Source organism: Budorcas taxicolor, chromosome 2 (assembly GCF_023091745.1).
Source record: "Budorcas taxicolor isolate Tak-1 chromosome 2, Takin1.1, whole genome shotgun sequence".
Classification (NCBI taxonomy): Eukaryota; Metazoa; Chordata; class Mammalia; order Artiodactyla; family Bovidae; genus Budorcas; species Budorcas taxicolor.
Genome location: NC_068911.1, coordinates 15816365 through 15844354, shown reverse-complemented (window position 1 = coordinate 15844354; position 27990 = coordinate 15816365). Strand labels below are relative to the sequence as shown.

Here is a 27990-nt window from a genome sequence, read left to right as displayed (position 1 = left end):
AATCTCCCCAGCTCTGGCTGGCCGCCTCCCCTTCGCTCCGCCCCCTTTTCCTCTGGGATTAGTCGCTGCTTTCAACGCCGCCGATTCGTCAAGGGTCCCAGGCCAGAGCAGCTGGATAGTCGCGGTGAAGTCCATTCTCCGGGGGATGCGGCCAAACTCCAGGCTCAATGGGCCGCAACTCTTGAGCTTCATAGGCCGCCGGCCGAGGCGAAGCCGCTATCCTCGGCCCCGTGGGTCTCCCGGAGTCGCCCGTGGCGAAAGTGCGAATATAGAAGCTGTGCCCGCTGGGCCTCGCGCAGGTGGCGGTGGTGTTTGGTGCGCGCGCCGGGGAGGTGGTGGTGGGGGGGCGCCGCCGCCGCCACCGCTGCGGGGCCGGGTCTCGCGCTGTCGCCGCCGCCACCGCCGCCGCCTCGCGCCGCTGAGGTGCCGCGCGGGGTGGGGGGAGGGGGAGCCGCTCGCCGCGAGCGGGTGAGTGGGGCCGCGCCGCGCGTGCGCGGAGATGGGGGGGCAGAACGCGCCGGGGCGGGAGGAGAGGGCAGCGGCGCGCGTTTCCCCCACCCCCCGCCCGGATTCAGGGCCGAAGCCGGGTCTCGGGCTCGGTCTCGCGGTGTTTCCAACGCCCCGAAGAGGTGCCACTTCTTGGCCAGAGGATCGGGGCGCGGGGACGGGAGCGGTGTGTGGGAGCGGGAGCCGGGCTTGGCCTGGGCCGCTGGCCGGTGAGGAGGCGGGAGGGGGCGGGGCCTGCCAGGGGGCGGGGGAGGGGTCTTGCGCCGAGGCCAAGTGGGGCGCGCGCTAGGGAGAACGGGAAGGTAAGGGGGCGCGAGATGGGCCTGGGGGCCAGAGGGGAGAGTTGGGAGGTGGAGAGAGGATGGGGTGTTATGGTGAAAGAAGGTACTTGGGAGAAAATCTGGGGGAGCCTCGGGTCATGGTGAATGAGGTATGGAAACTGAGGTGATGAGAGTTACCTGGAGTCGGGGCTAGTCAGTGAGGGGCAGCAAGGGAGTTGGGCCTAAGTCGTGAACCCCTTTGCTTATCCCTCTTTCCTCGCAGTGTAAATGAGCAAAGATGGATCAGGAAGGTGGGGGAGATGGGCAGAAGGCCCCGAGCTTCCAGTGGCGGAACTACAAGCTCATCGTGGATCCTGCCTTGGACCCTGCCCTACGCAGGCCTTCTCAAAAAGTGTACAGATACGATGGAATCCACTTTAGTGTCAACGTGAGTGTCCCAGGCCTTCCCCAGATCTAGGGAACTCAAACCCCATCTCCTCTGTTACCTCTGCTCATAACCTAGAACCTGCCTTCTTTAAAGTGGGCAACCAGAACCCAGCTCTTCTGCTCGTGGATCTCCAGAGGGGCTCTAGAGATCAACACTGTGGTTTCACCTTGAGCTGTCTCTCTGTTCCTGATTATTTTCCTAGGACTCAAAGTATATACCAGTGGAGGACCTCCAAGACCCCCGTTGCCACGTCAGGTCCAAAAACAGAGACTTTTCCCTCCCAGTCCCTAAGTTTAAGGTACGTTTCTGCTAGTCTCCTGGTGTGGTGGCCCTTGGAGGGTGTGGAGGCTCCATCCTGGTAGTCTAGTCTTAATGTAGCATAGGGAAAGGGGGTTTTCCTAGTGAAAGAGTCTAAAACAGATCTAATAATCTCTGAGGCTGAGACCGAGTTGTTGTGCACAGGAGGTGTGTTTATTTTCTAGAAAGGTATATGTTAGGTGTTTCAAAAAGGGTGTTAACTTTTTGAAGGGTGAAGACAGGTCCATCTGCTACACCTATCACTGTGTACTTCTAGACTGTGCATAGCAAAATAGTACCCTGTGTGCTACCCCAATTTCTCAGTTAAGGGGAGTGACAGTGCCAGGGACTCCATCCCTGGAGTCCTCTGTTCCTCTCTCTTACTCTGTGATTTTTCCTCAGAGGATTCCCATGTCTCTGTCCAGGCAGGATACTCATCAGTCCTTGGAAGACTGGGTCTAGAAAACTGGTGGTTCTTAATCTCCTGTGTGAACTCTATTCTTCCTTTTTAATAAGTCACTTGTGGGGTTCCCGCTTCCCTCTTTCACATTGTATACTTTTCCTGGACAATGTCTTTCCCATCCACAACTTTGACTATTACTGAAGTGTTGATGGCGTCCAGATCTCTTGAAACTCCAGACTTATTTGCCTGGTGGAGGGACAGCTCCATCTGGAGGCCCCACAGAAATCTCAAGCTCAGGAGATGTAAAACAATTATCTTCACCCCCTTTGTCCTGCTTTTCTTTCCATTTTCCTTTTGCTGATGAATGGCAACACCACATACTCAGCTACACAAGCTAGAAACCTGGGTGTCATCCTATGATTCTTCTGTCCTTAATCTGTCACCAAGTTGTGCTGACTCTTTTTCTAAACACATCTCTCTTTTTTTTTTTACATTAATTTTTCTGTTTCTGTTGCCATTCTTTTAATACAGAGTCTTATGTTCATTTTCCCTGGTTTCCCTGTCTCTGTTCTCTTCTCCATTTATTGCTGTCATTTATCTCTTTGGTTTTACTGTCATCTTATTTTATTTTTGTTGGCAAGTTCACATTTTGTGTGCATTGGCATGTGTGATTACTAGTCTGGCCAGCCTCATCTCCTGCCTCGATAGTGCATACCTGTGCTCTCTCGTACTGTGTGCTTTGCGGTTTCTAGGCAACGCCAAGTCATTTTATAGTCGTGTGCCCTACAGGTCCTGTCATTATGATGAACTCCTGTTTATCCGAAAAGTCCAGTATGAATGAAACCACCTTTATGAATTTTTTCCTGCCTCCTCTCTGAGTGAAGGTTTCGTTCTCTGGGCTCCCAAACACCCTGTCTGCACCTTTGTTGACACTTGTTGTGTCGTGTTCTGATTGTGCGTGTCTATTTGCCCTGTCTGCTTTTCTGCATAGAACTCTCTCTTTTCTCCATCTTTGTATTCCTAGTGCCCTGTCCTTGGGAATCACTTAGTGAAAGCTGAGCTAGTGAATTATTTTCATATAACTGGTTCCTTCTATGAATGTTTAGTTCTCACTTTGTACATTTCTTTTTCTGGTTCTTGCCATCATTCTGTGCAGAGAATTCAGGGAAGTGAGGGGTCAGGACAGATGTATCCTTTGTTGGGACCCCCTTCCCCATCTCCTTGTCTCTTGATTTCCCCATTGTCTCCCTCTCAGCCTCATGGATCTTGCTAAAGTTTCCCAATGGGGCAAGGCATGGTGATCAGTAGTGAGACTCTAGACTTAACTCCTGTCCCCTCCACAGCTGGATGAGTTCTATATCGGACAGATCCCACTGAAAGAAGTCACATTTGCAAGGCTGAATGACAACGTGCGGGAGACCTTCCTGAAGGACATGTGCCGAAAGTATGGTGAGGTGGAAGAGGTGGAGATCCTTCTCCACCCCCGTACTCGCAAGCACCTGGGCCTGGCCCGTGTGCTCTTCACCAGCACTCGGGGAGCCAAGGAAACAGTCAAAAACCTCCACCTTACCTCCGTCATGGGCAACATCATCCATGCCCAGCTTGACATCAAAGGTGAGGGCTCCCTCGCCTGCTGCCCAGGATTGGGCTCAGATGGAGATGGTACGCGCAAAATCTTCTTGGGGCCCGGCAAGTAGTCAGGTCCATGATTTCTCCTCTGAAACTCTTGGGCCACGTGTTTCTCACGTCAGAATTTTTTAGAGAGATTATGGTACAGATACGGGCTTTTGCGTGTTGTCTCTGGCAGGGCTGGGGCAGCACCCTCTGGTTTAGTGTATGTCTGTATTTTGTGAGAAACGATCTGAAGAGTCACACTGCTGCTGCTGCTGCTAAGTCGCTTCAGTCGTGTCCGACTCTGTGTGACCCCATGGAGTGGGTTGCCATTTCCTTCTCCAATGCATGAAAGTGAAAAGTGAAAGTAAAGTCACTGAGTCGTGTCCGACTCTTAGCGACCCCATAGACTGCATGCAGCCCACCAGGCTCCTCTGTCCATGGGATTTTCCAGGCAAGAGTACTGGAGTGGGGTGCCATTAAAAACGATGGTAAATAGCCTCAGGTCAGGTTTTGGCACCAAGTTCTAAAAAACACTGGCTTTTGAAATTTTAGATGGAGAATTAGGGACATATATAGGTGAGTGATGGGCTTCCTTGGTACCTTAGATGGTAAAGAATCTGCTTGCAGTGTGGGAGATGGGGTTTTGATCCCTGGATTGGGAAGGTCCCCTGAAGAAGGGAATGGCAGCCCACTCCAGCATTCTGCCTGGGGAATTCCATGGGCAAAGGAGCCTGGTGGACTATAATCCATAGGGTCTCAAAGAGTCAGACACACCTGAGGGACAAAGTAGCAGCAGCTGAGGTGAATGAAGCAGTCTGGACTTCTGTGCTAAGTAGCAGTAGGGAGGGGTGGGGACTGTGGCAACTGTCTAGTGGCATCTGAAGGTGCTAGCTATTAGCTGACACTAGCCAATTTGTACATGAGGATGAAGACTAGCAGATTTTTTTAAGCCCCAAAGCTAGTTTTTTTGTGTGAAATCTCGTGGGTTTTGTTTTTGTTTAAGATACTTATTTATTTGCCTGTACCCGGGTCTTAGTTGCAGCATGCAAGATCTTTAGTTGTGGCATGCAAACTCTTAGTTGCAGCGTGTAGGATCTAATTCCCTGACCAGGGATCAAACCTGGGCCCCCTGCCTTGCGACTGCATAGTCTTAGCCACTGGACCACTGGAGAAGTCCCAAACCAGTGGGTTTCTCCCTCACCCTTCCCAATACTTTAAGTGATTGTATAGGGCAAATAAATCACAATGGTGGGCTGAGTTCAACATTCAGGCTGCCATCGTACTGTAGTTAACAGGATGAGGAGGATGGTGGGGTTCAGCTTGAGATGACTGGGTTTGAATTCAGGTTTCATCACTCTGCAGGTCAGTTTTCTTTAAGCCTGTACAATAGAGTTATGGATGCTTTTCTCTGCTGGTGATTGTTGAACGTAGTAACAGACGTTAGAAGTATTTCTGTAAACTATTAAGGGTCACTTGATATGTTGTTTGTAGTAGTCACCGAGTAGAGACTACATAGCAGAACTTAAAGCCCCTAGGCTCCAGGAAATCTTAGCAAATTAAGGCCTGAGAAAAAAGTGGGAATACAAAATCTGAAAGGAGTTATTTCCTCCATCTGACTCTGTCGGTTCCCATTCTCTTCCCTCTAGGTCAACAACGAATGAAATACTATGAACTGATCGTCAACGGCTCCTACACCCCTCAGACGGTGCCCACTGGGGGCAAGGCCCTGAGTGAGAAGTTCCAAGGTTCTGGTGCAGCCACGGAGACGGTGAGAAGCTCGTAGTTGGCGATGCCCTCACCCCATGGGTGTGGTACTTAGACGCCAGGGGCAGCCTTTGGGCAGTTCCAGACTTCACTGTTAAAGTATAGGAAGAGCCAGAAAAAGGACGCCTCACTGCTTTCCAAAAGCAGGGGATCGGGGTTCTTGGTTTGGTGAAGGTCATGTTGTCAAATGGTGCTTGACCTCTTCTCGTTTCCCCCCTGCCGCACTCTCTCCCCCCAGACCGACTCCCGCCGCCGCTCCTCGTCAGACACAGCTGCCTTCCCGGCGGGCTCAGCTGTGGTGGGCACTCCCGGCAATGGCACCCCCTGCTCCCAAGACACAAGCTTCTCCAGCAGCCGACAGGACACCCCGTCTTCCTTCGGCCAGTTCACCCCTCAGTCCTCCCAAGGAACCCCCTACACGTCTCGGGGCAGCACCCCCTACTCTCAGGACTCTGCCTACTCCAGCAGGTGCAGCGGAAAGCCCCTCTGAGACCCCCAGAGGCGGGGAGCTGCCTGGGAAGAAGAAACCCAAAGTCTCAAAGAGGGAGTTGGGAATAATTGGTCTTATCGGTTCCTTGCGGATTCAGCCAACACACCCCTGTCCTCAGGGAATTTACTCTGTGGCTAGGAACCTAACAGCCATTAGATCTCCCTCTGGGGGCAGTGTAGAAGGGCTTTGGGTGCTGATGCCCGGGGCAGTGGGGTTTGGTCATACAAAGCTGCACTCCGCTAACCGCTGCACGTTTCCTCCAGCACCACTTCAACCTCCTTCAAGCCCCGGCGGTCAGAGAACAGCTACCAAGATTCCTTCTCCCGCCGCCATTTCTCCGCCTCTTCGGCCCCCACGACCACCTCTGCCGCCATCTGCGCCACCACTGCAGCCACCGCTGCCGCCGCCGCCTCTTCCTCCTCGTTGTCTTCATCCTCTTCGTCGTCATCTTCTTCCTCCTCCTCTCACTTTCGAGGTTCCGACTCAAACTACCCAACGTATTACGAAAGCTGGAATCGCTACCAACGCCATGCTTCCTACCCGCCCCGCCGGGCAACTCGGGATGAGCCTCCCGGGGCCTCTTTTGCCGAAAATACTGCTGAGCGCTTCACGCCATCCTACACCTCCTACTTGCCCCCCGAGCCCAACCGGCCTGCTGACCAGGACTACCGGCCTCCTGCATCTGAAGCTCCGCCCCCAGAGCCTCCAGAACCTGGTGGAGGAGGGGGCGGCGGGGGGCCCAGCCCTGAGAGAGAAGAAGCTCGAACCTCCCCTCGCCCAGCCTCACCGGCCCGTTCCGGTTCCCCAGCCCCAGAGACCACCAACGAGAGTGTGCCCTTCGCTCAGCACAGCAGCCTGGATTCCCGCATTGAGATGTTGTTGAAGGAGCAGCGTTCCAAGTTTTCCTTCCTGGCCTCTGACACCGAAGAAGAGGAAGAGAACAGCAGCATGGGCCCAGGGGCTCGGGACACAGGGAGCGAGGCCCCTTCTGGGTCTGGTCACGGGCCCTGCACACCCCCTCCAGCCCCGGCGAGTTTTGAGGATGTGGCACCTACAGGGAGTGGGGAAACAGGCGCTACCCGGGAGTCGCCCAAGGCCAACGGACAGAACCAGGTGAGTTTGGGGTCTGCCCACGGAAGTGCCTGGGATCTGGGAGAGCAGGCTTGGGCCTAGGGGAAGAAGGAAGAGAACTGGGCAAGAGAACAGAGATTTGGGGAAAAGTCCATGGAACCGGCGATAGCCTCCTGTGACCATCCTTTGTGCCCCACAGGCTTCTCCATGCTCTTCTGGAGAGGACATGGAAATCTCCGATGACGACAGGGGCGGCTCACCCCCTCCGGCCCCGACACCCCCCCAGCAACCTCCGCCCCCTCCACCGCCACCTCCCCCGCCCCCTCCTTACCTGGCTTCCCTTCCCCTTGGTTATCCTCCCCACCAGCCTGCCTACCTCCTCCCGCCGCGACCCGACGGGCCGCCTCCTCCCGAGTACCCTCCTCCTCCTCCGCCACCCCCCCACATCTATGACTTTGTGAACTCCTTAGAGCTCATGGATCGACTTGGGGCTCAGTGGGGAGGAATGCCCATGTCCTTCCAGATGCAGACCCAGATGTTAACTCGGCTCCACCAGCTGCGGCAAGGCAAAGGATTGACCGCGACCTCAGCTGGTCCCCCCGGTGGGGCCTTTGGGGAGGCCTTTCTCCCATTCCCGCCCCACCAAGAGGCAGCCTATGGCCTACCATACGCTCTGTATGCTCAAGGGCAAGAAGGTCGAGGGGCATACTCCCGGGAGGCCTACCACCTGCCTTTGCCCATGGCAGCGGAGCCCCTGCCCTCCTCAGTCTCAGGAGAAGAGGCCCGGCTGCCCCCCCGGGAGGAAGCAGAGCTGGCTGAGGGCAAGGCCCTACCATCGGCAGGCACCGTGGGCCGTGTACTGGCCACTCTGGTCCAGGAGATGAAGAGCATCATGCAGCGAGACCTCAACCGCAAGATGGTGGAGAACGTGGCCTTTGGAGCCTTTGACCAGTGGTGGGAGAGCAAGGAAGAGAAGGCCAAGGTGAGGGCCAGTGCCTGGGACTGGAGAGACCAGGGCTCCATTGGTGGAAATAGACCTCTGGCTTCTTCAGGCTTACACAGCTCAGGAAAGAGAGGTGGTCAGGGTGAGTGGAGAGACGAGGCGCTCAATGGTCCATACAGCTGAGCACAGAGGGGTTGGAGGGTACCCAGAACAGTAGAAAAGGGAGGCGTCTGAAGAGTCAGAAGAGCTTTGTCCTGGTTCCACTGCTGCCTTGCGGCAGACGAAGCCCGTAAATCTCTCTGGGCTTCGCTCTGCAGTGTCTCCATTTGTAGAGTGGGAGTAATAGCAGCGGCTTTGTGAGGTTGATAGACGGAATGAGCGGACTTTTGAGAAGATGCCTGTACAGGGGCTGGTGGAGGGAGGTGTGGCGTAGATGTGTGTCAAATGGAGAAGTGAGTGGATGCCTTTCTGTATTCCTGGGGCCTGGGAGTAGTTCTCAGGCAGGAGGCAGGAGGGAGCACCTGGGTTCTGGGGCTCAGTCCCCCTACTGCCTGCAGCCATTCCAGAATGCAGCTAAACAGCAAGCCAAGGAGGAGGATAAAGAGAAGACAAAGCTCAAAGAGCCAGGCCTGCTGTCCCTCGTAGACTGGGCCAAGAGTGGCGGTACCACTGGCATCGAAGCCTTCGCCTTTGGATCAGGACTGCGAGGGGCCCTGCGGCTGCCTTCTTTCAAGGTACCCAGAATTGTGATCTTGCCTGATTGGGTGGGGATAGAGTTGAAAGTGGGGTTCCCTTCCTTAGAATAAGGGTGGTTGGGAACCGTGAGTGTTTGGGTTTTCTCTTTTCATTTTGTAGGTAAAGCGAAAAGAGCCTTCGGAAATTTCAGAGGCCAGTGAGGAAAAGAGGCCCCGGCCTTCTACTCCAGCTGAGGAAGATGAAGATGGTGAGTAGGTCAGGTGGAGGAGAAAGGGGAAAACAGTCTGCTTAGATTCTGATGGCCTTCCCTGGGGGCTCAGATGGTAAAGAATCTGCCTACACTGTGGGAGACCTGGGTTTGATCCCTGGATCGGGAAGATTCCCTGAAGAAGGGAATGGCTACCCAGTCCAGCATTCTTGCCTGAAGAATTCTATGGACAGAGGAGCCTGGCAGGCTGTAGATTCTAATAGGAAAGCAAGAAGAAGGGGTGAAGGAGTGAAGGTGTCTTGAGGGCAAAAATCCAAGTGAAGATTTGAAACAAAGTTATAATAAAGTAGCTCTTTGAGATATGAAGTTAGACAGGTTATCCACCCAAAGTTACCATCTAATGCTTAAGCATGCTTGCACCCTTCTTACCAGTCTGTCTAAGTCTGAGCTATATAACTTGAAGGCTTCCGTGGCTGGGAATCTTCCTTACTGAATCTGATCTGCTTTCCTGGAAACTTGTTGACTTTAGTACAACTTTCTTGGGCCAGGTATTAAAAGAAGTCACCTCCCTCTTTCACCCAGCCCAGAAAAGGATGAAAGATAAAATGGGTCCAGTGTGTTTAAAACTGTGTAAAGTGTGAAGGAACTCTGCAGTTTGTGTGTTTCTCTGCTGAGCCTCAGCTTCTTGTCTATGAAACAAGGTCTGTGTTATGGGTCTGTGAGAAAGGCCAGTGGTGGTGTGTGAAGAGCTCCTTTGACCAGATGGGGCTGTTACTGCTGGTGGTAAATTGCGCCACCTACCCCTCTTCTGGACCTAGATGCTGAGCGAGAGAAGGAGGTTGGAGAGCCAGGCCGTCCGGGGACCAAGCCCCCGAAACGAGATGAAGAGCGAAGCAAGACCCAGGGCAAGCACCGCAAGTCCTTTGCTCTGGACAGCGAGGGGGAGGAGGCATCCCAGGAGTCCTCCTCAGAGAAGGTGAGGAGCCTGCGTTCTGAGTTCCTGCCGCCATAGCCAGCTTCTCTCTGCACTGGAGCCCCGGTGGCCACGCTTCCTAGAGGACCAGTTGTTCTTCTCCTGTTAATTCCCAACTGTCCCTTTCCCTAAGGATGAGGAGGATGAAGAGGAAGATGAAGAAGATGAAGAGCGTGAGGAAGCCATGGATGCTGCCAAGAAGGAGACAGAAGCATCAGACGGTAAGCACCCAGGGTGTGCAGGTGAATTCTGGAGAGGGAGAGATTCAACCACCCGTCCAGCCCTTTCCTTGCCCGTGTAACCTGCCCGCTGGATTGACTGGCCCTCTTTGCCTTCCCCCACAACAACTGCCTTTTAGCCTCATTCTTTGAAACCCTTGGCCCACTGCAAACAACACCCAGAATACTCCCTCCTGCTTTCCTCTGAAACAGGCCCTCTCATGAAGACAACCCAGCACAGCCTATTTCTCTTCCCAAGATAAGAGGGCTGCCTTTTCCTGCTGGCCCTGCTGCTGCCACACCGTGCCTTTCCCCCTTTGGGCACTGCTCTTCCCTTAAAGCCGGGCCATCAAGCTCCGTCAGCTTCTTCCCCTGCCTGCAGCTGCTGTCATTGAAGCCAGCTCTGTGCCTCAGTTGAACACGTGTCTGTTCTTCCGCATTGATTGAGGCCTGGGTACATGGTTCAGTCTCTCTCTTCATTCCTTTCTTCAGAAATAGATGCTGAGCCCCTGTTGTGAGCCAGGCACCGTTCTAGGTATTAGGACATAGCAGTGACCAAGGCAGAGGTGGTTCCTGCTTTTCTGAAGCTGGCGATCAGCCAGATGGGAGGCGGGCACTTGACAAACAAGTGGACAAATAGCAGCACTTCCAGTGGAGAGACTTGCTTTGAAGAAAATGAACCAGATTAATGGGGTCGGGAGGAACAGGCTCAGGGAATGGGGAAAAGATGGGCTCTTTTATAGCTGATGGTAAAGAAATGCCTCCAAGTGGTGCCATTTCAGAGGCCAGAATTGTAAGAACGATGGTCTGAGAGCCTCCCTCTCAGGAGAGCAGAGGGCAAAGTCATCTGCTAAGAGTGAGGGGCGCAGACCCCTTCACATCCACGTGGTCACCAGTTCCTGTCAGTCTTACCACCTCAGTGTCTCTTCCAAGGGCACCATCTTCTCTTACCTATGACGTCCCCACTCAGCCCCCGGGTCTGCTGGGCGAACTCCTCCCTGTTCTTCTTGACATCAGCATTTCCTTCACAAGGATGCCTTCCCTGATTTTGATCCACCAGGCAGAATCTGGGCCTTCCCATTGCCTGCACCGTGCCACCCCCCACCCCAACCCTTCATACTGGAATTTATCACACTGTAGGCAAATTGTGTGCCCCTCCATCTCCTTGTGGGTAGGAGTCCCCAGCACCTAGCACGGAGCCTCACGTATCCCTAGTAGTGACTCAGTGAATGAACCCACAGCTTGACTAAATGAGGGGTCTTCTCACCTCGCCTGACTCCCCCTTCTGGATTTCCAGGCGAGGACGGGGAAAGCGATTCGTCCTCCAAATGTTCTCTGTATGCTGACTCAGATGGCGAGAATGATAGCACGTCGGACTCTGAGAGCAGCAGTTCCTCCAGCTCCTCGTCGTCTTCATCCTCTTCGTCTTCATCTTCGTCCTCCTCCTCCTCATCTGAGTCCTCCTCGGAAGAAGAAGAGGAAGAGGAGCAGCCAGCAACCATACCTTCAGCATCGTCGCCCCCCAGAGATGTCCCCACGCCCCTGTCAGCACCTGCAGAGGAGCCCGAGCCAGAAAGGGTTGAAGACTCCCCAGTCACACCTCTCCCCGAACAGGAGAAGTCTCCTGTGGGGCCTGCAGGTAGGTGGTGGGGAGCTGCTGTCAAAGTCGTTGTGTATGTGTGTGTCTGTGTTCATGGGAACGGTGGGGTTGACATTTATTAATTGTATGCACATGTGTGACTCGTTGGAAAACATGCAGAGTTGGCCAGGAGTCACCGTCTCCTGTCACTCCTCCCTTGGAAACATTTATGGCCTGACACGCTTAGATCACACTGCCAGAAACAGTTTTCTGAGACGGCCCAGGTGTCTGGCTACTAAAAACAGAATGGTCTCTTCTCAAATAAGTTAAGGAGAGAATTCCCAATTTAGTAAATTTCTCCTTCTCATTTTTTCTTAAGCCTCTTCCTTAATGTGTAGTATATACCTGGGTTTAAATGGGCAGATTGGATAGATGATAACTATTAACAATGTGAACTGAGAAGTTAGTTCTATCTTTGCCTTTCTTTGTGAATTTGTACATTCAGTTGTCATTTTATACCACACATGTAATGGATCTTGCTGAGTGAACTGTTGCTTCAGGCAGTAGATACTTATTTATTGAATGGGGGTGAGGGATAGGATAGGGTGCACAATAGGCCCTGTTTTCACCCTCATGAAACTTACCATCTGTAGGAAGAGACAGTTCAGTCTCTCCTTAAAAAAATACTTAAGAAATTCTGTGGCTACAAACTGTAAGAGCCATGAAAGAAAAGTCTAGGTACTTTGAGAACCTGGCACATCTGTGAGGAGGTCTTCCCTGCTGAAGCACCACTGGGCTAGAATCAAGCCAAGGCAGGCAGGAGAGCGTGTTCAAAGGCCCCGAGGCAGAGGAAATGGTGTGCTCGAAGATAAAAAGGAAAGCTAACCTGGGGAGTGAGAGTAAGGGGGAGCTAGGGTGGCCTAAACTGAAGAGATGAGCAAGGGCTGAATCATGGAAAATGAATAAGCCTCGCTAGGGATTTGGGCTTGATGTTGAGGGCAGTGGAATGCCATCAGAAGACTGACGTGATTATATCCATGTTTTGAAAAGATGCAGTGCAGAGAAAACTTGGAGAGGGGCCAGAGTGTATGCAGGGAGATTAAGAGGCTGTTGCAGTAAGGCAAGCAGTGGTGGTAATTCGGCTTGCTCTCATGATGGAATTAACTCGGTTTTCAAGTTCCACTTTAGAGATGTGTGTGGCCTTCCAGAAATCTCGTTCGAACCTTGTTGGGAATTTGTGGTCTGAGACAGTCAGTGAGCACAGGAAGAACTTTCAGCATTGATGCACTCTGTTCTGGTCCATATCCCGTGAGAGGAGGAATCAAGGCACTGATTAACCCTAAGACACCTTTCAGCCTCTTGAAGTCCTTGGGTGGCAGAAGAGCCGATGGAGTTGCAGGTCAGGGGGTATTTATCGCAGTACTCTTTGGGAGGGTAGGAAGAAAAAGCGGGATGTGATCAGATCTGCATGTCAGGAGGATCATTTTGGCAGAAGTGGGAGGATTTCTAAGAGGTGAAGAAGGAAGTGGGACCGCTCCTGAGAAGGTTTGAAGGGATGCGGGTGAGTGAAGGGCCTGAACCAGAGCAGGGTGGTTACAGTGAGGACAGGGTGCGGGGAGCGGAAGTGGGGAGGAGGGTTTGAGAGAAACTTAGGAGCCAGAATCTCTCGGTTAAAGTACTTACCAGGAAAGGAAACTCAAGGAAGGCCAGAGCTAGGGAGAAGTCTGATGCATTTAATTGGGGTTAAGTTTCCTGTGCCTCTGGGACCTCCAGGTAGGAACATTCAATGGGCAGTTGAATCAATAGATCTGAAGCTCTACACCTGAAACTGTCACAACCTTGTTAATCAACTATACTCCAGTATAAAATAAAATGTTAAAAAAGAATAGATCTAAAGCTCTAGAAAACAGTAGGTGGGAAATGCGATAGGTATTTGTAAGTATGGGTGTGAATACAAGCGTATACCTTGGAAGGGTGTATGGAATGAGAGAAAGGAGCCAGAGCCTAACTGTTCTATAAGAGATAGTGGGCAGAGTGGAGCCAGGGGAGGCTGAAAAGGAATGACCAGAGAGGTGGGAAGGAAACCCGAAAGCCCAGGGTATCGAAAGGGGAGCGTGGCCTGTATTTTTGTAAGGCCTCAAAAGGAAAAGCGAGTGTTGGATTTGTCGGTTAGGAGGTCACCAACTTATGAAATTGATAAGCTTACCTTACCTTATCAATTTCAGTAGTGTGGCTCAAGTTAGAGGGTGTTAAGGAGTAAGGGCAAGTGACAGATAACCATTCTTTTGGTAAGGGTAAGGTATGCTTGTGGAAGAAGAGAGTTGAGGGGGATGGTACCTAATGTTAGTGAACGTTTCTTGAGTAGGTCCCATGTGCCAGGCTCTAGGCCTAGTGCATTGCAAATATCACTTTCTCATTTACTCCTCATAGCATCCCTGCTCCTCCCATTTTATAGGTGAGATGGTCAAGGTTTCCCAGCCGGGATTGGAGAGATGGCAAAAAAACTGCAGGGTTGATGGAAGGTTAGTTTTTCAAAGTAGGTGAGACTTGAGTGTGTTCATACACTGAAGGGAAGAGAGAGCAAGTGGAGGGACCAAGAGAGAGAGGAATACGTGCTGGAGCGGCACACCTGGGGAGGTGGAGGATGGACTCTGTAGGTCAGATGCAGATCTCTCTGTAAATAGGGAGACAGGACGTTGTGGGGTCTTTGCCTGAAGGCCACCTTTCTTCTCTTCAGTAGTAAGGCAGGACATTTCTTTTTACTGTGTGTGTGTGTGTGTGTGTGTGTAATTTATTTATTTGGCTCTGCTGGGTCTTAATTGCAGCACTGGGGATCTTTAGTTGCGGCATGTGGGATCTAGTTCCCTGACCAGGGATCGAATCCAGACCCCTTGCCTGGGCAGCACAGAGTCTTAGCCACTGGACCACCAGGGAAGTCCCAGGCAGGACATTTCTGAGAGTGAGGGGGCACAAGTGGAGCCTGGAACGTTGGGGTGAAGGAGGAGAGATGGGTTGGGTTGATTCCAGGTTAGGTAGAGGTAGTGGAAGGCTTCAGAAAGGAGCGTGAAAGGAGAGGACAAAGCAAGGGCCCCCCTGTTCTGAAATGACCAAGAGTGAAGTTACTTTAGGGGGAAGGTGATGGGCTGGAGGATGATAGAGGATGGGAAATTGAATAGGTATCATGGGGTGAACTGAAAGGACCTAGAGAACTATGGTCAGAGGGTAGGGGTCCGAGTCACAGTCTGAGGTGGAGGGGGGTGATGAGATCACGTGTGTGACTCGTGGAGGATAACTGAGGATGAGTGACTGTGAGAATCTGGCGAGTAGGTAGGCTGTCAGAGCCCTCTAGGTAGGTAGATGGCAGAGGAGAGAGAGGAGAGGAAGATGAAGGCCTGTAGAGAATGGTAGGAGAATCTGAACTACCAAGGACACGACTGGATAGAGGCCTGTGTGGTCTGATGGCCAGAGCCTGGAGAGGACTGGTCTGGTGGATCCCAAGGACAGGGGCCTGGACACCTTTAAATCTCGACTTTCTTGTCTTTCTCTGCTGCACATGGTCGTCCTCTGCTTCTCCATTCCAGCAGAATATGTCTGCCCCACAGACAGACCCCCTCCTATCTTGAATCCTTATCCCGGGGGAAGTTTCTAGTTGGGATGGCTTGGGTCACACAGCCATCAGTTAGTGACAGCCTGAGGGCAGGAAGTGGGGTAGGTCATACAGTATAAACAGTAGCTTCTGGGAGTTGTATCGAGTGGGCAGGTACCCCAGAAGTTGTCTCCCAGAATTATGAAAGGCATAGCCAGCTTTCCTTCAGGACGGGGAGCAGGAGGAAAGTCTTTGGAAGAAGCTGTGTTGGGGGAGGGATTGGGTTTTCTCCAAAACCAGGGTGCCAGGGGGCACAGTAGGCTAGGGTGGGAGGTTGGGGCAGAGGAGAAGGGTGCCCTGGAGCGCAGGAAAGGATTAGACAGGAGAGGACTTGTAGGAGCTGGGGGACTGGAGAGCAGCACCCAGGGCCTCACTAGCTTCAGAGCGTGGGTTGCTCCTGGCTGACAGCCCGGGGGTGTCTGGAGCCTCGAGAGACAGGAGGCTGGGGGCATGTTGGGTGAGGCAGTGGAGGCATGTTGATCACTGCCTGCTCAGGCCAGACCTGGTGCCAGCTGCCCTTGAGCTCTGTGGATGGTAGAGCCAGATGTGCAACCACGGAGTTGCAGGCCAGGAGGTGCAGAGCTGCATGGAGCAGGAGATAAGATCCCAAACTCAGACCCCAGGCTGCCCTGGGCCACAGGCCTTGTGCTGCCACTTGCTAGCTGTGTGTATCTGTAAGATGGGGTTAATAATAGTACTCACATCATTGGGTTGTTGGGAGAATGAAGTGAGTATTTACTATAGTGAAAGGCTTGGATTAGTGCTTGGCACAAAATTCCAGCTGTTAATCTGGTGCAGCAAATTTGAAGCTGGCAATTGAGAGCCACCAGCCTTCTGGTTCTGAGAAGAAGACACTAGCAATACCTGAGGAAACTGGGTAAGTCTTCACAACGGTAGTGGCCTTGAGCTGGGTTCAAAAGCTGTGTGCAGGCTTTCTGGATGGGCAAAAGGAGTGAGGTATTCTGAACAAAGGAAACCATGTGAGCAAAGGGCCAGGGGCCTGAAAGACCGTGACTCTTTGAGTGGCTACAGCCTAGGATGAAAGGGCGAGGCCATGGACTGGCCTCACAGGGATGGGTCAGGTCTTCAGGACGGCTCCTGGGAGAGGGCTGTGTCTGAACAGCAGCAGCTCAGGGGGTCCCCACCAAGGGAGGATGTGTTTCCTGTCCCATTAGCCAGGAGAGATGGGATCACCTGCTCGTTCACTCACCCCTCATCCTGAGGACCTTAGTTCACTCTCAGCCTCTTTTCTTTTTTTTAATGTATTTATTTTTTAAGTATACTTGACTTACAATATTATATTAGTCTCAGGTGTACAGCATAGTGATTTGGTATTTTCACAGATTATTAAAAGTTATTACAAGAGAATGGCTATAATTCCCTGTTGATATAACTTTGTTTTTCTATTTTATATGTATGTAATTGACACATAACATTGTATTACTATTTTATCTTAGACAAAGAAGTTGCAGGGTGGAGAAGGTTAATACCTGTTTATTTTAAAAACCTGCACAAATAATACATGAACTCTCACGTTAAAAAAATCAGAGAATACAGAAAAAAGCAAAAGCCCCACCCCATTTGGCACAACTCTACCACCCCCACCTGCCCCAGTCTTTGTCCCAGTGTCCTCCAGTGGGAACTTCCACCAGTCCTGAAGGTGCCCTTCCTGGCTTTGCAATGGCATACACATTTGTAAATGTACATTTAGAAAAGGTTTCTAAAGCCAAAACAGTGTAATTTCATTGACGTGAAGGAAAAGCCCAAATAAAGTACCACCTCAGCTTCTTGAGGGGGGACTTCCTGACCCCTTTCTCATTGGGTAAGACTCCAGTACAATTTTATAAAGCCTTTTAATACAAGATTCAGTTTCTTACATTGTATATATTTTAACCTCACAGAACAAAGAATATTGTTTGTAGTCAAAATAATGGATACTTTAATTCTGGGGAGATCTGGGCAGTTGCATCCTGGTTACAAAATGCAGCTGGCAAAAAAAGTTGTCTGATGTCTGTCTGATTGTTGGATGAGGTTCTGTCACTGCCAGTCGTGGTTAAAGAAAAGAGAAAGACTGGAGTCCAAGTGGTGAGTTTCCTCAGAGTGCCACCCCTGCCCTCAGAGCGCCACCCCTGCCCCTCAGAGCCTGCGCTGCCGTGTGTTTCACGTGATTGTTTCCTTGGACTAGAAGTTCCAGAAGGGCTTCAAAGGTGTTTTCCTCATACTTGACATGGTTAAAAGTGAAGTCGCTAGTCATGTCTTACCAGGTTCCTCCGTCCATGGGATTTTCCAGACAAGAATACTGGAGTGGGTTGTCATTTCCTTCTCCAGGGGATCCTCCTGACCCAGGGATTGAACCCGGGTGTCCCACATTGCAGGCAGATACTTTACCATCTGAGCCACCAGGGAAGCCCTCCCATAGTTCATTTCAGTTCAGTAGCTCAGTCGTGTCCGACTCTTTGTGACCCCATGGACTGCAGCACGCCAGGCCTCCCTGTCCATCACCAACTCCTGGAGTTTACTCAAACTCATGTCCATTGAGTTGGTAATGCCATCCAACTATCTCATCCTCTTTTGTCCCCTTCTCCTCCCACCTTCAATCTTTCCCAGCATCAGGGTCTTTTCCAGTGAGTTGGTTTTTCACATCAGGTGGCCAAAGTATTGGAGTTTCAGCTTCAGCATCAGTCCTTCCAATGAATATTCAGGACTGATTTTCTTTAGGATGGACTGGTTGCATCTCCTTGCAGTCCAAGAGACTCTCAAGAGTCTTCTCCACCACCACAGTTCAAAAGCATCAATTCTTCAGCACTCAGCTTTCTTTATAGTCCAACTCTCACATCCATACGTGACCAGTGGAAAAACCATAGCTTTGACAAGACGGACTTTTGTTGGCAAAGTAATGTCTCTGCTTTTCAATATGCTATCTAGGTTGGTCATGACTTTTCTTTCAAGGAGCAAGCGTCTTTAAATGCAGTCACCACTGCAGTCACCATCTGCAGTGATTTTGGAGCCCAAAAAAATAAAGTCTGTAACTGTTTCCATTGCTTCCCCACCTATTTGCCATGAAGTGATGGGACCAGATGCCATGATCTTAGTTTTCTGAATGTTTTAAGCCAACTTTTCCACTCTCCTCTTTTACTTTCATCAAGAGGCTCTTCAGTTCTTCACTTTCTGCTATGAAGGTGGTGTCATCTGCATATCTGAGGTGACTGATATTTCTCCCAGCTGTCTTGATTCCAGCTTGTGCTTCCTCCAGCCCAGGATTTCTCATGATGTACTCTGCATATAAGATAAATAAGCAGGGTGACAATATACAGCCTTGACGTACTCCTTTCCCGATTTGGAACCAGTCTGTTGTTCCATGTCCAGTTCTAACTGTTGCTTCGTGACCTGCATACAGATTTCTCAGGAGGCAAGTCAGGTGGTCTGGTATTCCCATCTCTAAGAGTTTTCCACAGTTTGTTGTGATCCACACAGTCAAAGGCTTTCCCATAGTTAGTGCTCAGGAAGTGTTTGCAGAAGGTATGAATGAGCAGATGCAAAATGCCACCCCATCAGGGGAACCCCTCCTAACGAGGACACGGCACGGGGGAGAGGCCAGTGTGTCAGGTGGAAGGTGAGGAGCAAGGGCGGCTGGGGTGTGGACTCCCAGGGGAGGCTGGCTGGTTGCCTGCCTCCAGCGAATTTCCATCATCATATCCATCTGATCGCCGAGAAGCTGACGCTCGCCCTTCTTTGTGCTTCTCTCTCCAGGTTCCACCGAGGAGCCGCCTCCCAGTGCGCCCCAGCCTCCTCCAGAGCCACTAGCTGGACCCCCGGCCCCCACCCCCCGCCCCGACGAGCGCCCTTCCTCTCCCATCCCTCTCCTGCCCCCACCCAAGAAACGCCGGAAAACCGTCTCCTTCTCTGCTGTGGAGGAGGCACCGGCCCCAGAGCCTCCCCCCGCCGCCCTGCCACAGGTCAAGTCTGCCACCCCTGCCTCCCGCAAAGCCCCGCGGGCTGTGGAGCGGACCATTCGCAACTTGCCCCTCGACCACGCCTCTCTGGTCAAGAGTTGGCCTGAGGAGGTGTCCCGAGGAGGCCGGAACCGGGCCGGAGGCCGGGGCCGCTCCGCCGAGGAAGAGGAGGCCGAACCCGCCACAGAAGTGGACCTGGCTGTGCTGGCTGACCTGGCCCTGACCCCAGCACGGCGTGGCCTGCTCGCCCTGCCCGCCGCCGACGACTCGGAGGCCGCAGAGACGCTCGACGAGGCGGAGCGCCCGGGCCCCCTGCTCAGCCACATCCTCCTGGAGCACAACTACGCCCTGGCCGTCAGGCCGCCGCCGCCGCCCCCGCAGCCACCCTCCACGCCTGCCCCTCGTCCCTTGGAACCCATTCCGGCCCCGGCGGCCCTCTTCAGCTCCCCGGCAGACGAGGTCCTCGAGGCCCCGGAGGTGGTGGTGGCCGAGGTGGAGGAGCCAAAGCAGCCGCCACAGCAGCAGGAGGATGGGGAGGAGGAGGAAGAGGAAGAGGAGTCGGAGTCATCGGAGAGCAGCAGCAGTAGCAGCAGCGATGGCGAGGGCGCCACCCGGCGGCGCAGCCTCCGCTCCCACACGCGGCGCCGGCGGCCGCCCCCGCCCCCGCCGCCGCCGCCGCCCCCCACTTTCGATCCCCGCAGCGAGTTTGAGCAGATGACCATCCTCTATGACATTTGGAACTCGGGCCTGGACTTGGAGGACATGAGCTACCTGCGGCTGACGTATGAGCGGCTTCTGCAGCAGACTAGTGGGGCCGACTGGCTGAACGACACCCACTGGGTCCAGCACACCAATATCCTGAGCCCCAGAGGTCTGGCCTCAGGACAGGGAGACAGGCCTAGGGGTGGAGGTGGGGCCCCTCCCTGGGGTCGCTGGCCAGGCACTGCCCTCCTGCGATCATTCCTGGGTCTGTGTTTACCTCAGTCCCTGTCCTGTTCTCTGCCACGTTCAGCTTGGGTATTTCTTCTCTGGCTGCCAAGTCACCATTTCTCTCTGCTTCATGCCTGTTTTCTGCCTTTTGATGTTTTGGTGGCAGAAAAGGTGGAGTCTAAGACATTTCTGTCTGTCCTTCTGTCTTAACAGTGAGTAAGCTCAGGACCTCCAGCTAAGGCCAGTCAGTCACCCTTTCCATGGGCTGGGGCTGGGGCTGGGGCTGGGACTGGGACTGGGACTGGGACTGGGCTGGGGGTGGGGGGCGGGGACAGAGGGGAGCAGAGCCCCAGGGATCTGACTGGGGAGCACCCCGTTCTCTTCCTTGACACCCTGCACTCACCAACCTGAGCACTCCGAAACGCAAGCGGCGGCCCCAAGATGGGCCCCGGGAACACCAGACAGGCTCAGCCCGCAGCGAAGGCTACTACCCCATCAGCAAGAAGGAGAAGGACCGGTACCTGGATGTGTGCCCTGTCTCGGCCCGGCAGCTGGAAGGAGTGGATACTCAGGTGAGTCTCTGCCCGGGTACCTGCCCAGTGGCAGCATTTTCTTTCCATGAGTTTTCATGTCACTTACCTCCTCCCTGGCCTGCTCCTTGCAGGGGACTAACCGTGTGCTTTCGGAGCGCCGGTCGGAGCAGCGGCGGCTGCTGAGTGCCATCGGCACTTCTGCTATCATGGACAGCGATCTGCTGAAGTTAAACCAGCTCAAGGTGAGGGAGGAGTGGGAGTTGAGGCGGGCAGGGGCACTGTGGGAAGGTGGCATCACGGACACTCCTAGGGGTGGTCTGGGCACAAGTGGCCAGAACACTTCTGCCCCGGAGGTCTGAGGAGTGACCAGCGGCTGGGTTGAAGGGGATTCCCAGTGGCACAATCTGCCTTCTGCCCTCTAGTTCCGGAAGAAGAAGCTCCGATTCGGCCGGAGCCGGATCCACGAGTGGGGACTGTTTGCCATGGAACCCATCGCCGCTGATGAGATGGTCATCGAATACGTGGGTCAGAACATTCGCCAGGTGAGGCTTCAGCCCCTGACCTGACACGAGAACCACGCAGCCTTTGGGTGAAAGCGCATGCTCTCACCTGGCTCCCAGACTTAGCCAGTGACACCTGCCTGTTTTGTTCCCCTTCCTTCAACAACTATTCACGGGTACTAGTAAACTAGCTTCCCTGGTGGCTCAGCAGTAAAGAATCCGCCTGCAGTGCAGGAGACGTAGGTTCCATCCCTGAACTGGGAAGATCCCCTGGAGAAGGAAATGGCACCCCACTCCAGTATTCTTGCCTGGGAAATCTCATGGACAGAGGAGCCTGGCAGGCTGGGGTCACAAGAGTCAGACATGACTGAGCAATTAAACAACAGCAGCTAGTAAACTAGATGTTAGTGATCCAGCAACAAATAAGATGAATATTATGTCTCCCTTAAAGACCTCACAGTTCAGTGAGCAAGACAGGTACTGAACAGGTAACTCCAGTGAAGAATGATGTTCGGTTGGTATGAAAGGAGGTGTTCAGGGGGGCAAGGGCAGCAGGAGTGACGTTTACATCAGAAGCTGAATGATGCTGAGGCATCCCAGGCCCCAGTTAGAGGGCAGGACGCTCCCCCATGTAGGAGGCATAGGCAAAGGCCTGGAGGCAGGATGGTCTTAGGAGCACAAGGAGGTCACTTGGAAAACTCGGGCCAGTGGCAGCAAAGTGAGGCCAAGGGGCCAGTGGAGGCCAGACGCCACAGAGCTTGGGAGCCATGTTAATGAGATTGGACCGATGGTGAGAAAAGTTGCCGTGAAGCAGTAAGCAGGAGAGGATTTGGAGGTTAATAACCTCCATCTGACTGCCATGTGGAGAACCGGGTGGGGCTGTTGCAGAGATCCAGGCCGAAGGTAGGGGTGGCCTGAACGGGCAGTGGGTTTCAAGTAGCTGGCAGAACCAGTCAACCAGTTGGTTCTGAAGATGGAGGGCAAGGGCTGAGGCAAGACGGTTTCTCCGGGCACTGCCTTTAGCAGCTGGGAGTAGGAAAGGCTGCCAGCAAAGAGGCGGAGCGGGTGTGTGGTCAGAGGCCTCTGGTCAGGACAGTGCCCGGGGGATGTCTCATGGGTGACGCCCAGCAGTTCCACTGAGGTGGATTTTGGCTGGAGAGAGGAGTTTGGGAGGAGTCCCCCCACTTAACTGGCTCTCGAAGGCCTGGAAGAGAGTGAGTTTGCCCAAGGGGAGAGTGCAGAGGGTTTATCCGGCTGTTTACTGGGAAACGAGTTACTCCTCCTCACATGAAAATGTGGGCCCTGATGGCAGACAGCGGGAGCCGTAGGTCCCGATGTGGAAAGAGGGTCCTGGGAGAAGAGTAGGGTTCAGTCCGTGAAATAACCACTGACATCTCAGGAACCGTCCCAGCCCCTGAGAGTCTGGGGACTCCCCCATGGGTCAGGCAGACTCCCCTGGGAGGAGCCAGTGGCTGCTTCTCCTGCCCTGTGGCCAGTGCAGACTTCCTTGGGTTCCTTCCTCTGGGTGCCTCTGTCATAACAGCAGCCAAGGGTATTGGGAGGTGTTCATCAGAGGAAGTCCTGGAAGCAAAGTCAGAAGTCAGCTCTTTGAGGTAGCGGGTGCTGGAGGGAGATCTATGGATTCAGGACAGGCTGGCGTGGCTCCTGGACTGGCAGCTGGGGGACTGTCCAGACCCCTGATCACAGGGGCCAGTGGAGTCCAGCCTGGCCTGGCAGGAAGCTGAGGGGCAGCCCCCTGACCATCATCCTCTGTCTCGTTAGATGGTGGCTGACATGCGGGAGAAGCGCTATGTGCAAGAGGGCATTGGCAGCAGCTACCTGTTCCGGGTAGACCATGACACCATCATCGACGCCACCAAGTGCGGCAACCTGGCGAGGTTCATCAACCACTGCTGCACGGTGCGAGGACGGGGCCGGGCAGGGGCGGCGGGAGGGGGTGGGGCGGGAGCTGGGGCGGGGGGACGGCTGCCACTGATGCGCCCCTCGGCCTGCAGCCCAACTGCTATGCCAAGGTGATCACCATCGAGTCCCAGAAGAAGATCGTGATCTACTCGAAGCAGCCGATTGGTGTGGATGAGGAGATCACCTACGACTACAAGTTCCCGCTGGAGGACAACAAGATCCCGTGTCTGTGCGGCACGGAGAGCTGCCGCGGCTCCCTCAACTGAGGTGGGGCAGGACTGGTGCCCTCCCCCCTATTTATTCCCCCTCGCCGCCCTGAGCTCCCAGCGCTCCCAGCCTTAGTGGGCTCAGTGGGGCCCACCTGCCCCCTCTTGGAATGCGGGCTTGGGGGCCCTGAGCTCAGCGAGGGGGCCTGAGTCCCGTGAGGCACCTTCTGCGGGCCCTCTCTTACCCCTGCCCTCTTTCCCACCCCCCCAATTTTTTTTCTTTGCGGAGAAGAAGCTGTAAATGTTTTGTAGCTGCCAGCAGCTGTTTCCTGTGGAAACCTGGGGTGCCGGCCTGTACAGATCCTGTTCTTGGGGGGCCTCCCAGCCCCCATGCTTTGTGTTAATGGGGACTCCCCCTCTGTGCCCTGCGTGCACCCCTCCCCAGTTTAGGGGTCTCTGGGGGCAGTGGCCATGTTCTCCCCCTGGAGGGGGCCCTGCGCCCCCAGTCCTGGGGACTCTGTGCCTGGAACCCTGCCTCATCTGTTCCTGCCAGACCCGTGGGTCACCCTCCCATCTGGTGTCTGGAAGCTCTGGCTTTGCCAGGCCAGGATGGTGGGGGGCAGGCCCTTCCTGTTGGGCTGGACTGTACATATGTTAATAGCGCAAACCCGACGCCACATTTTTATAATTGTGATTAAACTTTATTGTACAAAAGTGCTTGGTCAGTATCTTTGGGAAAGAGTAGGGTGGGATGGGGATTGAGGACAGAGGGTGGGACAAGCGAAGATGGTGGGGGAACAGGTGGCCTGCAGTTTGGGGTGGGTAGAGGGGCTTTGGGGCCAGAGGCCAGACCTACAGACTCAGCCCCCATCACTTCGGGCCACCTGATAGGCTGGACCAACCATCCAGAAATCCCCGCCAAGGCCAGCCAGAGCCAGGCCAAGGTCAGGCCTCCCTTCCCTTCCCAGAACCACAGCTGCTGCTGGGCTCCAGGTCTCCTGGGAGGGCCACCAAGAGGGAAACACTGATGTCATGTGCCGGGAGTGAGGTCACCCTGCCTCCCCTGTTCTGCAGCCGCCAAAACCCCTACTCAGCACCCACCCAGCAGGTTCTGTTTCCCCATCCCCATTCCACAAGCTCTCTGCTGGAACCAGAAGCCTGTGCAGCCGAGTGGCCACCAGAGGGTGCCCTGTGGCAAGGCTGGGGGGCGGAGAGGTGGAGGCTGGGCTGGTCTCTGTTCCTGGAATGGGCCAGGAGGGAGGAGGAGCAAGCGGAAGGGACCGTGTGGCGCTGGCCCAGGAGACACAGAAGACCGCCTCGGTACCTAGTTGGGCGCCCTAGGACTCTGGCTGCAGGTAGGTCCCTTCCCCCAGCTCCGCCCTTCCCGCCTTCCTCTACCCCCTGCCCCAGCTCCCTGCCAACCACCCTTCGTTTTGGCCCCCGAACTTCTCCCTCTCCCTCAAACCCTGACCCCTTCTTTCGTGCCAAGCCCACCCCCTTATCTCGGAAACTGCAGCTGGCAGGGTCAGAGGGCAGGTAGCCTGGCCACTTGCACCCACAGCCACAGCCTCCAGAAAACGCTCCAGCCTCTGGCTCACTGCTCCGGGCAACTGAGTCAGAGGCCCCTTCTAGGAGGAAAGGGGCAGCCCTTGCTGGGGCAATCGGCAGCAGGCCACCCAAGTGAGGCCGGGTGTCTTTCCCCAGCCAGGTATGGCCGACTCTGCCCAAACCCAGGAGCTGGTGTACCTGGTCACAGGTGGCTGTGGCTTCCTGGGGGAACATGTGGTCCGAATGCTGCTGCAGCGGGAACCCCGGCTCCGTGAGCTGCGCATCTTTGACCTACACCTGGGTCCTTGGCTGGAGGAGCTGAAGACAGGTGACGGGGGAGGGGTGGAGGAGGGGCAGCAGAGGGTAGGGAGGGTGTGGACTCCCTTCTGAGTGGCGGAAAAGATGATGCCTGTTATGTCTCTCCGGCGGGAGCGGATAGGATGAATGAGTCATTAGGAAAATGTGGCTCCTGAGGGTGTGGGCCAAGCCCAGCAGCTGGCTGATGGTCTCAGCTCTGACATTGCCTCTGCCTGCCCCTACCCGCTCCCAGGGCCCGTGCAGGTGACTGCCATCCAGGGGGATGTGACCCAGGCCCACGAGGTGGCAGCGGCCGTGGCCGGAGCCCACGTGGTCATCCACACAGCTGGGCTGGTGGATGTGTTTGGGAAAACCAGTCCTGAGACCATCCACGAGGTCAACGTCCAGGGTGAGCTGCTCCCTACCTGTTCTGACCATGTCCTTAGTACTCCCTGGCCCATGGCCTGATCTTGGCTGTTTGTTCCCTGCTCCCTTTTTGACCCTGACCTCTGTGATCAGCCTGTGACGATCTGTCCCTTCTGCCCCTGTGGTGGCAGGCCGGTCCTCTGACCTCTGTGGTTTTCCCCAGGCCTGGGGAAGGCGGGCATGTGTCCTCGTCCAGTGTTGGGATGGGGAGGGGAAGAGGCGGATGGGGAGGAAGCTTCAGTTTGGACACACAGCCCCCTACCTCCCTCAGGCACACAGAATGTGATCGAGGCTTGTGTGCAGACTGGAACACGCTTCCTGATCTACACAAGCAGCATGGAAGTTGTGGGGCCCAACATCAAAGGCCAGCCCTTCTACAGGTGAGCTGAGGTCCCCCTAGTCCTTCCAGGGCCCCACCTCCCCTCAGCATTAAGAATCTTCCCTCTCCCCCTACTAGGGGCAATGAGAACACCCCCTACGAAGCTGTACACCGACATCCCTATCCTTGCAGCAAGGCCCTAGCTGAGCGGCTCGTCCTGGAAGCCAATGGAAGGGAGGTGAGACTCGAAAAGATGAGACATGGGAGATGGGGCTGCCTGGCAGAGGCAGAACCAGAGCCTGTGGGCTTTTTTCTTTCCTTCTGGCCACACTGCATGGCATGTGGGATCTTATTTCCTTAACCAGGGAATTGAACCCTCACCCCCTGCAGTGGAAGGGTGGAGTCTTAACCACTAGACCTCCAGGGAAACCCCTGGGTTTTTTTGTTTGGTTTGGTTTTTGTTTTTGTTTTTCTCACCATGGGCTCCTTTGCATCCTGCCCTGGTTTCCTTCCCTCTCAAACTCGAAGGGACCAGGGCGGAAAACAGCACCAGATCCTTGGTCTGAGCAGGGCGTGCCTTTTTTGCCCCCAGGTCCTAGGGGGGTTGCCCCTAGTGACATGCGCCCTGCGTCCCACTGGCATCTACGGCGAAGGGCACCAGATCATGAGGGACTTCTACCACCAGGGCCTGCGCCTGGGGGGCCGGCTCTTCCGAGCCATTCCAGCCTCTGTGGAGCATGGCCGAGTCTACGTGGGTGAGGCCCGGGCTGGGTGGTGGGGGAGGCTGAAAAAAAACAGGGCAGGACTTGCGTGGTTCTCAGAAGTGGGGGGTGTTATATACTCTAGCTAAAAAAGGACGGTTTATACATGGGCCAGAACAGACTCTGATATGTGGGCATCGTCTTCAGGGGCCATAGAGGAAACAGTATCCTTGTGAGTGGGGAAGGCTGACATAAACACCAAGTCATAGGCTGAAAGTGTTGCAGTTTTGGGGGTAGCATCTCCTCAGGAGAGAAGAAGGGGGAGCATCTCCCCAGGACCAAGAGATGAAGGAACGGTATCCATACAGGCTGGCCTGGGGAAGCACCTGGCTAGGCAGCCTTCAGCAGGGCTATAGTGACGTGGGTGGTATCGATGCGGACCCGAGAGGGTGGCTTGTTCATGCAGTGGCCCAGGAGACAGCAGCATCTATGTGGCTATCAGGGCACTCAAGGACATATCCCCCCCATTCTCTCCTCGGCACCTCCACCCCCACCCCCGCAGGTAACGTGGCCTGGATGCACGTGCTGGTGGCCCGGGAGCTTGAACACCGAGCTGCCCTCATGGGCGGCCAGGTGTACTTCTGCTATGACAACTCACCCTACAAGAGCTATGAGGACTTCAACATGGAGTTCCTGGGTCCCTGCGGACTGCGGCTTGTGGGCACCCGCCCACTGATGCCTTACTGGCTGCTGGTGCTCCTGGCCGCCCTCAACACCCTGCTGCAGTGGCTGCTGCGACCGCTGATGCTCTATGCACCCCTGCTCAACCCCTACACACTGGCCGTGGCCAACACCACTTTCACTGTCAGCACCGACAAGGCTCGGCGCCATTTCGGCTACGAGCCCCTCTTCTCCTGGGAGGAGAGCCGGACCCGCACCATCCGCTGGGTGCAGACCGTGGAGGGCTCAGCCTAGCGACGGTGCAGCTGGGCCCGGAGCCTGGCATGGCACCGCATCGTTGGGCCCCAGAGCCCTCAGACCCTGGTGGGGAGGGCAGGCTGAGCCAGAGGAGGGGGCTGATGTGACTGGCGGTCCCAGAGCCCTCCACCTTGGAATCCAGGAGCCTTGAGCTTGTGTCTTAATGTCCCTAAGTTCTAGGGCAGGGTTTGGGGGCAGGCGTGTCTGTGTCTTCACTCTCAACTCAGGCCTCATGGCTGCTTAGTAAGGATCTCACCGCCCTGACGTTCTCAACGACGCCATCCCATTTCTGGCTTTCCGAGCAGAAAGTGGGCGGAAGGCCCGCAGGCCCTCGTTGCTGGCCCTTGGGTGTCCTTCGTGGTCCTCAGGCCTGGTTTCAGAATGAAGACGCTCTCTTAACTCTTCCCACCACCTTGGTCCCTGCTTGGGGGTCACAGTCCCATGATTTTAAACATTTGTTACCTTTAGACATTTATCTTTCAATACTCATCAATAAAGGCTGAGGAAGTCTGTGTATTTTTCCCTTCTTGCCCCCTACTCTGCCTGAGGTTGCCCCAGT

General features: G+C 54.6%; 2 protein-coding genes across 2 annotated transcripts; both read left to right on the top strand.

Moving 5' to 3' along the window:
- The first annotated feature begins 402 nt into the window (after positions 1-402).
- SETD1A (SET domain containing 1A, histone lysine methyltransferase) lies at positions 403-23832 on the top strand. The gene is made up of 19 exons (XM_052661561.1): positions 403-468; positions 1051-1215; positions 1418-1513; positions 3259-3529; positions 5176-5297; positions 5532-5761; positions 6047-6896; positions 7054-7836; positions 8355-8531; positions 8653-8740; positions 9520-9677; positions 9808-9895; positions 11190-11531; positions 18868-19923; positions 20400-20572; positions 20665-20775; positions 20956-21075; positions 22816-22953; positions 23049-23832. Exons 2-19 carry the CDS (start codon positions 1066-1068, stop codon positions 23220-23222), a joined length of 5127 nt encoding a protein of 1708 aa, XP_052517521.1. The 5' UTR covers positions 403-468; positions 1051-1065; the 3' UTR covers positions 23223-23832.
- Positions 23833-24444: 612 nt separating this feature from the next.
- HSD3B7 (hydroxy-delta-5-steroid dehydrogenase, 3 beta- and steroid delta-isomerase 7) lies at positions 24445-27909 on the top strand. The gene is made up of 7 exons (XM_052635478.1): positions 24445-24517; positions 24867-25038; positions 25261-25416; positions 25705-25813; positions 25891-25990; positions 26345-26507; positions 27016-27909. Exons 2-7 carry the CDS (start codon positions 24873-24875, stop codon positions 27426-27428), a joined length of 1107 nt encoding a protein of 368 aa, XP_052491438.1. The 5' UTR covers positions 24445-24517; positions 24867-24872; the 3' UTR covers positions 27429-27909.
- The last annotated feature ends 81 nt before the right edge of the window (positions 27910-27990 follow it).